This window comes from Phalaenopsis equestris, unplaced genomic scaffold, assembly GCF_001263595.1.
Source record: "Phalaenopsis equestris unplaced genomic scaffold, ASM126359v1 Scaffold228880, whole genome shotgun sequence".
Taxonomy (NCBI): Eukaryota; Viridiplantae; Streptophyta; class Magnoliopsida; order Asparagales; family Orchidaceae; genus Phalaenopsis; species Phalaenopsis equestris.
The window spans coordinates 62,344-76,787 of NW_018246854.1; the positions used below are offsets into that span (position 1 = coordinate 62,344).

General features: G+C 32.5%; 1 protein-coding gene across 1 annotated transcript in view; it reads left to right on the plus strand.

Moving 5' to 3' along the window:
- The window catches only part of LOC110038002 (probable serine/threonine-protein kinase At4g35230), a 63,012-nt gene extending 48,921 nt beyond the window's left edge, over window positions 1–14,091 (plus strand). The window contains exons 10-11 of the mRNA XM_020742756.1: window positions 12,538–12,651; window positions 13,458–14,091. Of these exons, the coding sequence (XP_020598415.1) occupies window positions 12,538–12,651; window positions 13,458–13,709 (366 nt within the window). The 3' untranslated portion in view covers window positions 13,710–14,091. The remainder of the gene's footprint in view (window positions 1–12,537; window positions 12,652–13,457) is intronic.
- Window positions 14,092–14,444: the final 353 nt, after the last annotated feature.

Below are 14,444 nucleotides of genomic sequence, written 5' to 3' on the forward strand. Positions count from 1 at the left end.
TAAGATGTTTTTAAATATTTTCTCAATGTCAAATTTCTCAAATACACGGAATCTATAGAAGCATAAATATATTAATCTATGTAAACTTTTCCAAACAATAACATAAAAATAAAATAAACAACAATAAATATGAGTTGTCCCCCACAAAGCGCTTTGTTTAATGTCGTCAATCCGACATTGCCAGTTTTTGTCCTAGGTGACCCAACAATATATTCTCTTTAAAAATTGGTTGTTGACCATCAAAATATGATTTCAATATATGCCCATTCATTTTAAATATTTTCAGTTTGGGATCTTCAATATTAACAGCTCCATAGGGATAGACTTTTACAATTCTGATTGACCCTTTCCACCTAGACTTCAGTTTTCCAGGAAATAATTTCAATCTTGTATTGTATGAAAAAACTTCCTGTTCAGACTCAAATTCTTTCTTTATTATCTTCCGATCGATCGTGCCATTCTTTTATTCTTTTCTTATAAATCTGAGCATTATCGTAGAATTTATTCTAATAAAGTAATATAACTTCCTGCCCAAACTCATTCAATTGCAGTAATATTTTCTCACCAATATCTTTCAAATTTAAATTGAATTTCTTAATAACTTAATAAGTTTTATGTTCCAATTCTACTAGAAAGTGACAAGTCTTCCCAAAAATTAATCTATACGGAGACATTTCTATAGATATCTTATAAGCTGTCTTGTATGTCCATAATGCAGTATCTAATCTAGCAGACCAATTCATTTTATTATAATTTACTTTTTTTTTCAAAATTCTTTTAATTTCATGATTAGATACTTTTGTCAAACCATTAAACAATTGCAATTTTATGCTTTATATTATAATTTTTCACCAATCTTGCAATTGTTGCATTTCTAAAATGAGATCCTCCATCTATAATAATTGCTCTCCGCATTCCATATTTTGCAAAAATATTTTTAATTAAAAATTTTGAAACACTGAGAATCAAATCGAGGTAAAACGATTGCTTCTATTCATTTTGAAACATAATCTAATGCAATTAATATATAAATATTTCTAATTGATGTTATAAATGGTCCCATAAAATCCAATCCCCATGCATCAATTTTCAATTTCTAAATTAAAATTTAGAGCCATTTAATTTCTTTTCAAATTATTACTTACTCTTTGATACTGATCATAAGTTTTTATATATATATTAACATCTCTAAATATAGTAGACCAATAAAATCTAGATTGTAAAATTTTATGAACAGTTATATCATTCATAAAATAATCTGCAAATACAGAATCTTGACATTTTTAAATAATTTCTTAAATTTCTTTATAAGACACACATCGCCTCATTACTAAATTTTTGCATTATTTATATAAATATGGGTTATCTTAAAAATAACATTTTGCATCTTGAATAAATTGTTTTATTAGTCCACATGGTAAAATACAAATAACAATATAAGTTATAATATCAACATACCACAGTATTTTCCATTCTTTTACAACATAAAGTTGTTTATCAGGAAAAGTTTCATTTATTTCTTTCTCCAAATCAAGAATTTCTTCCTGTTCTAGCCTAGATATATATTCAGCAATTTGATTATCAGTTCTTTTCCTATTGACCACTACAAAATCATTCTCTTGCATCAGAAGTATCTATTTAATTAATCTTAGTTTCACATTATTCTTTTACATTAAATATTAAATAGCAATATTTAATTAATCTTGGTCTGGTTTGTATGCACAACACATTTAGCTCCAATCAGATATGATATAAACTTATTAAAAACATAAACTATTGCTAATAACTCTCTTTCAATAGTGATATAGTCAATTTGAACATCATTAAGAGTCGTACTAGCATAATATATGACTTTAAAAATCTTATATCTTTCCCCTAATGCAACTTCAATTGCATAATCACTAGCATCACCTATTAATTCAAAAGGTTTCTCTCAATCAGGTGAAACAATTATATGTATTGATCAATTTTTTCTTTAAAGTTCAAAGGCTTTAACACAATTTTGGTTAAAATCAAATTTTGTATCTTTTTTCAGAAGTTGGCATAAATGCCTTGTAATTTTTGAAATATTTTTAATATATCGTCTGTAAAATTCAACACGTCCTAAAAAACTTCAAACTCCTTTTACAGTAGTAGGTGAAGGTAGGTTTGATTGAACCTGAATTTTTTGTATGATCTACTTGCATTCCATTTGTTGAAATTTTATGCCCAAACACAATTCTGTTTGCAACCATAAATTGTTATTTTTCCCAGTTTAATACAAGATTAGTCTTTTCACATCATTCTAGAGTTTTTTTTAAATGATTTAGACATATTTCAAATGAAGTTTCAAATACAGAAAAATTATCCATAAATACTTCAATTCCTTTTTCAATTACTTTTTCAATTAAATCACTAAAAATTGATATCATACATCTCTGAAATATTGCAGGTGCATCACATAATCCAAATGACATTTGTCGAAAGCAAAAGTTCCATAAGGACTAGTAAATGTTTTTTCTCTCGATTCTCTGGAGCAATAGGTATATGATGATAACCAGTATATCCTTCTATAAAACAAAAATATCTGTGCCCAATCAGCCTATCCAACATCTGGTTTAAAAAAGGCAATGAAAAATGATCCTTTCTGGTACTTGAATTTAATTTTCTATAATCTATGCAGATTCGCCATTTAGTGACTCGTCTTGTTGATATTAATTCATTATTCTCATTTGTTACTACAGTCAAACCTCCTTTCTTTAGAACACATTAAATTGGACTCACCCAAACACTGTTTAAAAAAATGATATATTATTTTAGTATCTGATTATTTTAAAATCTCTTTCCTAACAACTTCTTTCATTAAAGGATTCAATCTCCTTTGAGGATCAACTCTTGGTTCATGTTAATCTTCCAATAAAATTCTATGCATACGTATTGAAGGAATGATTCCTTTAATATCAGCTAATGCCCATCCAAATATTTTTTTATATCTTCTCAAAGTCTCCAACAATCGTTGTTCTTGGTTCATGTTGATCTTCCAACAAAATTCTATGCATACATATTGAATGACTTATTTTTTTAATATCAGTTAATGTCCATCCAAAATGCTTTTTTATATCTTCTCAAAGTCTCTAACAACTGTTGTTCTTGAGTATTAGTTAATTCTGAAGATATTATAATAGATAATGTAGATAAATCTTCTATGAATGCATACTTGAAATGTGTAAGAAGTGTTTTCAGTTTTAGTTCAGGTGGTTTCTCAATAGATGAAATCAAATTCTTATTAGTTTCTATAAGGTCCAACATTTCAAATTATTCCTGAGCATAATCCAAATTTTCTTTACTTCCATAGATTCAACTTGAGTTTTATCCTATCTTTATATTTCAAATATTATTTTTAAATTCTTTTACGAATGTCTACTTGAAATATTCATGGCTTAAATATTAGTTAATATCTATTCTGAAGCATTCAATCTCTTCCTCTTTTGCAGGGTATCTCATTGATTTTACAATATTAAATGTAACATTTTGATCACTAACTCTCATAATTATTTCTCCTTTCTGCACATCTATCAAAACTCTTCCAGTGATAAAGAATGGTCTTCGTAAAATGATACTACTTTCTTTATCTTCCTCTATGTCAAATAAAATAAAACCCACAGGAAAGATAAATTTATAAATTTTTATCAAAAGATTTTTTATAACTCCTTTAGGATAGGTAATCAAACGATTACCTAACTGAAGAGTTACAGTTATAGGTGAAATATCCCTTAAACCTAGCCTTCTGAAAATTGATAAAGGCATAAGATTAATATTAGCTCCTAAATCACATAAAGCTTTTCTAAAAAAAATTTCGCCAATAGCACAAGGAATAGTAAGACTTTGAGGATTTTTAAGTTTTTTAGAAAGTTTTTTCTGAATTATAGCGCTGCACTCTTCACTGAGTGCAACAGTCTCATTATGTAAAAATTTCATTTATTTATTAATTATATTTTTCATGAACTTCCCATAAGTTGATATCTAATTCAAAACTTTAACAAATGAAATGTTTATCGTTAAATTTCACAATATCTCAAAAGATTTTGAAAATTGGTTATCTCTATTTTTTTGATTTAATCATTGAGGAAATGAAGGCGGATGTCTTTCTACAGTGATTTTCATTGGTTTAATAGGACATTCTGACTCAAAATGAGAATCTTCACCAGATTTTTCAAATTTCAACTCATCTTTTTCAACTTCAAGTTTCACTTCTTTTTGAACTCCAGTCTCCAATACTTTTACATTTCTCAGTTGAATAACCTTAATTTTCTATTTGTTCTGATCTTTAGGATTTACTTCAATATTACTAGACATTGTTCCTAGATGTCTATTGCTAAGTGCAGCTCCTTGACTTTGTAATTAGCTTCTCATTTGCAATATCAATTCTTCCATTGATAACTTTTTCTCCTTACAGTACAAATTATTAAAACCTGCGGGGTAATATGGTTTATAAGTTGGATTTCCTTGATTGTTTGAGTTTCCCAATAGGTTTGCAGTGTTGTTTCCTCATTGCGGATTTGCAGCATTAGAGTTATTGTTACTCCAACTAAAATTTGGATGACTTCCAACTAGGATTGTACTAGTTGGCATAAGGATTGTTAGATATACATAAAACCTTTTTGATTCAAAATCATGAGCTATTTCAAAAATCATATACACACAATCATACCAGGAATACTACTTGAAAGGAACCTAGCAATTGTGAGAATCAATTTCTAATTTGATAGACTTTTTCTAACAAGTAATTGCGAGAGTTTGCCTAAAATTTTCATATGTTGGCCTAAATGTCAGTTTTGGGTGGAATGCTGGTGCAAATGGAGACAGGAAGACAGTTGAGACGCATAATTTCTTTGCAGAAGTTAGTAATGCGAGAAGCATTCCTCGAGTTAAAATAGATAATAAAAGAGGCTTTTAAAGAAAATTTTTTTGAAAATCTCAAAATCAATTATGTGACTTTCAACAGCTTTCTTAGATTTTTTAAATTTTAGGAGTTTTAACTTCAAAAAACGATTATCTGTGCATAATTTAGATGTTTACTGTGGCTAATAACTTTCTAAAATTATTCCTTGGATTTTCTATGCCTGTGGATGGCTCCTATAAAATTCTTCTTCAAAAGGTGGATTCTGTGGCTTCCAAGATCTCCTTATTGCTTTCTCTTCTTCGTTGGCTTGTCACAATAATATGGGTTTTTTTGTCTCTTTGATTTTTGCTGTGCAAGAATTGTGGCTATGCTAGACTGTGAATAACCCGATGAATTGTGAGGTATTTGTGCTACGTTTCTCTATTGCCTAATATTTTTGTTTTGAATTTATTTGTTTTTTTCATTAGAAGGAAAATTTTCTGATTTAAAAATATTGGTATGATTAATGTACCAAATTCAATCGATTTAGTTTTGAATAATGTTTTAGTTGGATGTGTTATTCTTTTTATTTTTGGGAATTTATTCTTTGAATAAGTGGGAGACATGGAGATTTTTCGGGGGATGTTTTCTATCCTTGTTTGAGCTTTTTTTGTGCACTTTAGTGATGTTGTCTGCATAACGCTCTAAATATAGTTTTTAGAATTATTTTTTAATTGATTTTATTAAGTTTAATGCAAATATAGTTTCAATGAATCCATATATCATTAGTCCTGTCAAGGTTCTCTTAATTTTGAAGTTTAAAATATTAGCATAAAGCTATCGATGTATGATATGAGTAAATGCTCATTGTATTTTATATCGTCATTACAAGTATTGAATGATTGTTCAACTTTGGAATTTGTGACTACGAAGCTTTGCATATTTATCAAGTTATTATTTACACGTTAGAGTAAGTTTGCATTAGAAACCCTAGATTCTATGGTGCCTTGGGCCAAAGAAATTAGGACATAATAAAGGGAGTATTACGAAAACTTTAATTGCACGCTGCTTTTATTGAGGGGCAATTTTGTGGACACTTTAATTCATTTAACTAGATGATGTGCTAGCCTGAGTTTAAGGAATTAGGGTTCAACCAAAGGCTAATAGGCTTTAAAAGATTTATCCCAAGGCTATTATTGGTAAGTAAGGTTAAAGAGGAGCTAATCTTGGTTTGCTCTCTGCCTGATCATGCTGGTTATGATTTAATCAAGCAAAATGAAATTAAACCTAGTCAATGTCTAACATGAAATAAATCAAGGCATGCTTGCATGAAAGAAGTTGTTGATTAAATTTCATATAAGCTTTGGGGAGGTCGGTTATGATTTGATTGTATGTTTTCTTAATTACCCAAAACAAATAGTACTTTACTTTCATTAATGGTTAGTTAAACCCTCCGAGCATTCAAGTGAGTTCAATGAAAAAAAGAAGCCATAAAATAATTATACTCAGAAGAATATTTGCGCAAAACCTAATTTGTACATTCATAAAATGGGCTTAAATAAGCTATTATAACTTTTTACGAATAAACCCCTAGACTTCTACAATATTTTCTTTTTACCAATAGGATTCTAAATAAGGTCCATTTCTCAACAATCCCTCTCAAGATGGTCAAAAAATACCCAGTAAGCCCATCTTGTCACATAATCTAGACAAATCTAATAAACTAAGTCCTTTAGTGAGGCAGTCAACCATTTGCTCTCTAGTGGCTACCTACATGACTTAGCTCTTCTAGAGTGTTATTTAGCTTTTCCTTGATGAAGAATGTATCAATGTCCACATGTTTGGTTCTATCGTGTTGCATAGGGTTAGCAATGTTGATTGCTGACTTGTTGTTGCACCACAACTTTATTTTAGTGCCTGGTCCACCTTGAGCTCGACCAACGAGGCTCGCTGTCACAACATGGCAACTCGTAAGTTCGTGGCCTTATACTCTGTCTCTATTGTTGACCTCGGTAGTAAAGACCTTTTTTTGCTCTTCCAAGTGACCAATTTGCCACTCCTATGAATATGCAGTATCCTGAGGTGGATTTTCTATCTTCTACTCAACTTGCCCTATCAACATCACAAAAGCCCTAATTGTCTAACGCTCATTCTTTTTTAAGATTAACTCCTTCCCTTGTGTATTCTTTAGGTACCTTCGAATTTAATATACTACATCCGTATGACCCTTGTATCATGCATGTAGCGGCTCACCAGACTCACTACAAAAGAGACGTCGGATTAAGTGTGACACAGATAGATCAGTTGTTTTACCAATCTCTGGCACCTCTCACATTCAACCGGTTCCCCTGCCTCTGCACTCAGCTTAACTTTCTGAGCAATTGGCGAGACTACAAGTCTGTACGTCAGTATGCTTTTTTCGTGAGGAGATCTAGTACATAATTTCTCTGGGACAAGACCATCCCTCCAGGGTCACGAGCCATTCAATCTCAAGAAAGTATCTAAACTGTCCAAGATTCTTCACCATAAATTCATTGCCAAGATTTAAATTTAGTTGGACAATCTCTGCCTCATCATCGCTGAGGACAATGATGTCATTAACATGCATGACAAGTATAGTGGTGTGATCTTCATGTTGTCAAAAGAACACTGTATGATACGCATTGATTTCATAAGCAGGCTCGAGGTGATTGCTTCAAGCCATACCGTGATTTTCTGAGCCTACACATGTTACCCATTGTTTGGATTGTACCGGATTCTGATGTTATTTTCATATATACCTCTTCTAGTAATTCACCTTTAAGAATTGTATTCTTCATATCGAGCTAGTGTAACCTTCACCCACCATTCACTGCAAGAAAAACTAGTGTCCTCACAGTGCTCATCGTTGTTACTGTTACAAAAGGTTCATCATAATCAATGCCATGTTTGACTGTATTCTTTTGTCAGTAGTTGTGAGTTGTGCCGCTCCACCTTCCCTTTCTGAGTTTGCTTTACTGTGCAGATCCACTTGCAACAAACTGCCATTTTTCCCATTGGTAGTGGCACTCACTCTTCGTTAAAACATTTGAAACATCTCTTACATTCATTCTTGTTCCTGCTTGAGGAGTTGACCAAGCCCATATATTGCTAGCATCGTCATTAAAATTGATGATCATGATGATGGGTTATACAACTAGTAATTGCACACCGTGCACGATTTTGACCTATTTAAAGGTTAGAGAAAAGTTGAAACAGCATGTGACTGAAATGGTCCCCTTAATTTAGGAGAAATTACTATATGAACTATTGTTGCGGCTCTACATGCTGACTATGAGAGGACACAACTTTGTACTCACTATGTGTTAAATACACAACTATGCTCTTAATCAAATGGAGTTTACAACCAATGTGCAGTTTTGTACTTTAATACACCGTGTACTTTCATATTCTGCACATAAAGCTATGTTCAGAACCTGCATATAGTAACTTCTAATCTTGAGGCAGTGATGTTTTGATTATTTGAGCTCTCAGTGTTAAGTGATTGCTAGCTCAAAGATGACATGGTGATCCTTAACATTAAAACTGCTTCGTCTTTGTTGCACAATTTTTGTTTTTGGTTGCACAAGCAGGATGGAATTCAATTTTTAAAATCAAACAAATTATTTTAAATTATCTTGATGATAATTCATCATTGATTAATTAAGAAGAAGTCAAGATATTTTTTGCCCAAAACAAATGTGCTAATAAATTTGACATGCCTTCTATCTGGTAGTAGCATGGTAGCCACTTGACATCCTATGTCACTTAAACCTAGGGCTTGTGAAACTTACTAGGTACAGGTCTGCCAACATGTAGCTATTTGAGGATGCTATGTGTTCAATCGTTGATTTAGTCAAGTCAAGGCCCTTTTGGTCAAATGATAGCATCTTATGCTTCATGTTAGCATGCCACATAATTAGGAGTTAGGGCCAAATTGGCTCTACTCATGACACATTATCACTAGTTGGACTAATTAATGGCCAACTAACATGTGGTAATGTTGACCAAACAATGTTGGTTTAGGTACTATGTACTAAGCCCCTCAACAAGTTATCTTATTTTGTAATTCCATAATGTTACAATTAAATGAGTGTTTTAATTCAATTTAAAAAGGAAAAGTTTGAAAAATTCTATAAAAATGTTTGGATATTTTTAAAACTATAGAAGATTTCTATTAAATTGCAGAATAATTTCGGCCTATGAAAATATTTATAAATTTGGCACTTAGATTTTTGATGTTAAAAACTCCTAAAATGTTATTTTTGCTTAAATTTTTTTTTAATATAAGGATGTTTTTTTAACCTATAAGATCTCATTAAAATTCATGAAATAATTTGAGTTTGTAGGTGAAGTAATTAGTTTCTAGTTCCCTTGTGTTTGACAGTTGGATTTGGCTTATTAAACTTGCTATCACCATAGATGCATGTGTTTGATTTGAGAAGCATGCTAAGGCACTAAATTATTATATACAGTTTTAAGGACAAACTATTCTGGATAGTTAAAGTGTTTGTAAACATCCTTTGAACCTTTGTCTTCAGTATTCCTAGTAATGCATTGATATTTATGTTGGTATGGCAAAATGTGTATTGATGCACATCGAGCCTTTGAAAGCATTTTCTGAACATTGAACCTTGGTCTTTAATATTTTACCCATATATTGAATTTCCTTTTGGTTTATCATAAAGTTATTGTTACATGCTTGGTCTTTGAATGAACTTGGATTTTTCCAAAGTTTCCATTAAATTTTTTTTGATGCTCAAAATCTTGTGGTATCGATTTTGTTGGTTAGGAAAGATGGTTGGGCCTAGTTGCAGTCTTGATGATTATTGCTTGATTTTAGTGTCTTCTGTACTGTGGCCTCAAAAAATGTCATTTTTAAATTGACGGTTTTCTTGTATGTTCAAATAATTTATAAAAATATGTTGAATGGCATTGGCAAGTTTATCACAACAATGCAGATATATCTTTAGCAGCATCCTAATCGTTCTACACCTCATACAAACCATTCTGCTTTCCATCCACTACAGGGAGATCATAATTAACTTTATTTAGAATATTCCGTCTCATACTTGCTGCTACAGTAATTTGCACTTTATGCAATTCTGTGTTGAAGAAATTCCTGATTACTCTCTTCTTTGTTGCTTCTCTCTTCTCCTCTACATGGTATATCTGATTAATAAGCTCTCTAGCCCCTCCCAATAGTAACCATGACCTCCTGTCAGAAAACACAGCAAGAAGAGAACTCATTTCCAACAACGCAACCTGCATCTATCACATGCAGTTCCTAGATTCCTGCACAATTAAAATTTCGGATATCCAACATCAAGAGTATCATATCAGCCCAGCTAACTATAAAGAATCATCTCACATGGCATTATCAAGTTCTAAAAATGTTCAAAACCAATGGATATGAAGGTTTCCTAGAAGGCACCAAAACTCAACCATCCAAATATAAATGCAGAATTAAGTAGGACTCATTGCATCCAACCCTTAATATGCCACATGGAGGCTATAGATCAAGAATATATCGTTCTATACCCACTAAATGACTTTTCCCAAACTTGCAAAACCTCAAAATTTTCATACACACTCAACTTTAGCCGGTCATACTCCTATTTAGAAGAATCCACTCTAGCTATAAAGCTTGCTCGTGATTTGTAGTCGCAATAGCTGGGTTCACACGATGATTTCACCATATCATATGGTCGAGGGAGAGGATGCTCCAACCAGTCAAGCTGCAACAGTGGAAAACCAACCTTTCATAGCCGCTCCAGCCACAATACACCGAAGTAGAATAACACACATTGGCTCAAACAACTGAAATCACATGGATCCGATGTTTCGTACAGGAATTTCAAATCTCAACAGCAAAACTAACTCCCTTATACTGCGACAATGTATCAATCCTGAGCCTAGCCCAATCTTTCACACCCACACAATGCATATGGATATAGATTATCACTTTAACCTAGATTGCATCATCGTACAAAACATCGTAGGTCATCATCTTTTGTTCCAAGATAAGTTGGCAGAAATTTTCACGGAACCCCTCTCTATTTCCATATTCACCACCTGCACAACAAGCTGACTACAACAGCAAAATATTAGCTTGAGGGGGGGATTTTAGGGTACGTATATATCATCAGGAGCTCGCTAATCATTTCTTCAGCCCATACAAACCATTTTGCTGTCCATCTGTTACAAGGAGATCATAACTAAGTCTGCTGAGAATGTTCCCTCTTCCTGATTACTCTTTTTCATGCTGCTGCTCCTGCTCCTTTAAATTCTGTTTTTCTCTACAGTTAAAAATGCCTTGTTAGATTTTTCAAGGCAATAGAGGCAAGGGGCTTCTAATCTCACTTTTGAGTGACACGTTCTGGATGTTTAAAATGTATAGGTTACAAGTCTTTAAATCTGCCAAACCCTCACTTTTCTTAGGCCTGCTTCTCTGAGTGAAACAAAAACTCTAGACTAACTGATGGTTATGCTAAGCCTTTGAGATTTTATCATTGATCATGTTTCAAAACATTTGGATTTTGTCTACTAAAACGGCTTAAAACAAAAACTTGCTGAAAACCTTATTTGCTGATGCACGACAATCTCTTAGGCGCTTACAAGATTAATGAGATCAAGTGAGATGAACACAACATTGTCAACCATTTTAGCAGAAGCCTTTGTTGTCCATTGGAAGAACATTATCACAGCTCTGTAGATATTTCTTTAGAAGTTTGAAAGGCTTTTTGTATATTGCTAGATTGATCCTTCCTGATTGAATTATTAATTGATTGAAGTGGTACATTTGTACATATGATGAATCACGGTAGTGCATGAGCATTGTATATGGGTGGGTGGTTGTGATTTGGTATTGTGCTGCAGGTGAATCTTGTGTGACCACGGGGAATTGTGAAGTGCTTTGGTAGGATGCAGAGAATTGTTAAGAGGGACGTGCCTTGTGTATATGAAATGCGAAATGCTATGTTTGCAAGCAGAATATGTGAATTACATGACTGACTGCCTGGGAAGTGTAAATTAAACCCATGATAAAGGAGCAATCAATTCATTAAAATAAATCCAAAAGAAAACCTTTCCTTTAACTTGTCCTAACTCATTGAGGTTTCTTTTTACTAGCATAGACATAAAGCTCAAATATTTGTCATTTACAGAGTACAACATATTAAAAAGGCTAGTCTTCAGAAATTATTGTGTTTCAGCAGGTCTATTGCTTATTGTAATGAAGCTTGGTAGTGGAAGATAGTTGACTTCCGTTACATCTACTCAGTCACCTCCTGCTTTTTGAGAAAAAGAAACAGTATTTTACTCAACAAAGTCAATTATGCTAACCACTTTTTATGTTTATCCTTAGATCCTATTAGTATTTACATTGTGCAATTACATGTTGCTGTTAGAAATTGCAAAGAGTAACATGTAAGGTTCAAGTATATTGTTTAATTATGCTCCTAATATGATTAATCTTCTAGCGGATTGTATCACCACTTAATATGAGAATATCACATTAAATGGTATCGAAAAGTTTTCCATGAAGTCAGTGAGTAAACTACAATAAAGTAATATTGTTTATATTTTGTTTAATTTTTAAAGTTACCATCGACAACATTTGTAACTGTTTTTTTCTTTTCATTGTTATTTTTATCAAGCTATCATTTCAAGAATGGACCCAACAAGTACAGGAGATGTTGAACACAAAGAAATTTGGTGATATTGCTTTCAGAGACAAGGATTTCAAAAGTGCGATCGAGTACTATTCAAAGGTATTTTTGCTTTAACTCTTTTTTTTTTTTGCTTTAACTCTTTTTTTTTTTTCTTGCACTTTAAATCATAGTTCAAAATATGTTTGCTCCTGAATGCTTTCATTCTATGAATTAAGTTGTCCAATTGATTTGTCGATAAATTGTGGGTTTCAATTGATAACTACTGCTCATTAGTTGGGCGTGCTTAATATTCTTAGTAGTTTTTGATTAAACATTGCTAGAAATTTGCTGTTAGGCTGATATCAGCTATTTGGAACCTGGTGAACTGGACTGTAGTAATTTGTAACCATATTACCCAAAGATTAATTTATGCTTTATGAACTAGCTAAAAACTGTAGGTATTAAGTATGAACTGGATAGAAATTTCTTTCTTGTTTAAATCAAACATTTAATTTACCATGAAATGTTGCTAGACAGATTTTGAAAATTGGGAACCAGTGGAACTGTATTATAGTATTATGTAAGAATGATACCCATTGAAGGAAGCCTCACTTGATTTAATTTGTGCTGAATTTAATTTTCATCCAGAAGCTGTAGTTGTTCAGTCTATTATACTTCCTAGTCTTCCTTGGAACAAAACCAATTTGTTGTATCTGGTTCGTTTTGAGGCATGCCCTTTTAATCACATCCTTATTTAGAGAAGAAAAGTACTTAAAGTGGCATTCAAAACTAGTTTATTCTATTTGCATCCTTACTCCCTCAATCTTCCTATAAATACCATAACTTTATAACCATCTTTTGCGAAATACAATTAACTTCACTGAACTTGTCGATGGAGGCCTTATTCTTGCGATGCAATCATACAGCTGGTAGTGATGATGTCAGTGCCTTCTGCAACTGTTTTTGCAAGGCGAGCTCTTTCGTATCTGATGAATGGGCAACCAGAGCTTGCACTTCGAGATGCCATGCAAGCACAAGTTTGCTTACCTGAATGGCCAACTGCCTTTTACCTTCAAGCACTGGCCCTCTCAAAACTAGGCATGGAAACTGATGCCCAGGATATGCTCAATGATGGTGCTGCCTTCGAAGCTAAGAAGCAAAATAACTGGCGAGGTTAAGTGTATCTTTTAAAAAAAAAGTCTCCCATCACTCATCATTTCTCCTTGTTCCTGTTAATGCTTCCAATGGATGTTGCCCAAGCAGAATTATTTTTCAGTTGGATGAGCGAATTTAATCCCACTGTGGAAGATGGAGATGGATGATGTGAGTGATGATGACCAAATAAATGTATAGTATCTTCGGGAGAAATAATTTTGTATGTTATTGTGTTGATCAGGAATTCATCTACTTGCATGCTAACCCTATTCTTTCTTAGATGTGAGAAAGCTGGAGATTTGAGATGAAGGAATGGGGATTGGCGTGAATCCTCAACTTATTTTGTATTAGTTGTCACCATATCTATGAACAGATGATTAGCATTCAAATTGCTAAAGTTATGTGCTCTGCTGTGTGCTAACGTGCTCGTGCATTATTTTATTTTTTTCTTTTTTTGTCGATGTTGATTGACTTCCAGAGATTAATGATGATAATTGGTTATTGTTACGCTAGGAAAACTTGAAATTTGGGTCTCGAGTTGATGATGGATGGTAAAACTGTATTCGTTTTGTAAGGAATGGAGGAACCAGCAATGAATGTTGGAAACTGAATCTGTTGTAATCTTTTTAATTTTAATGTCATCAAACTTTAGGAATTTCGTAAAACTTGTGGTATTCTATTAAAAAGAAATTGACATTGAACCAACATATAAAAATTCATAACTTTTCCTCAAAGAAATTCTAGTCATTTAAGTGATT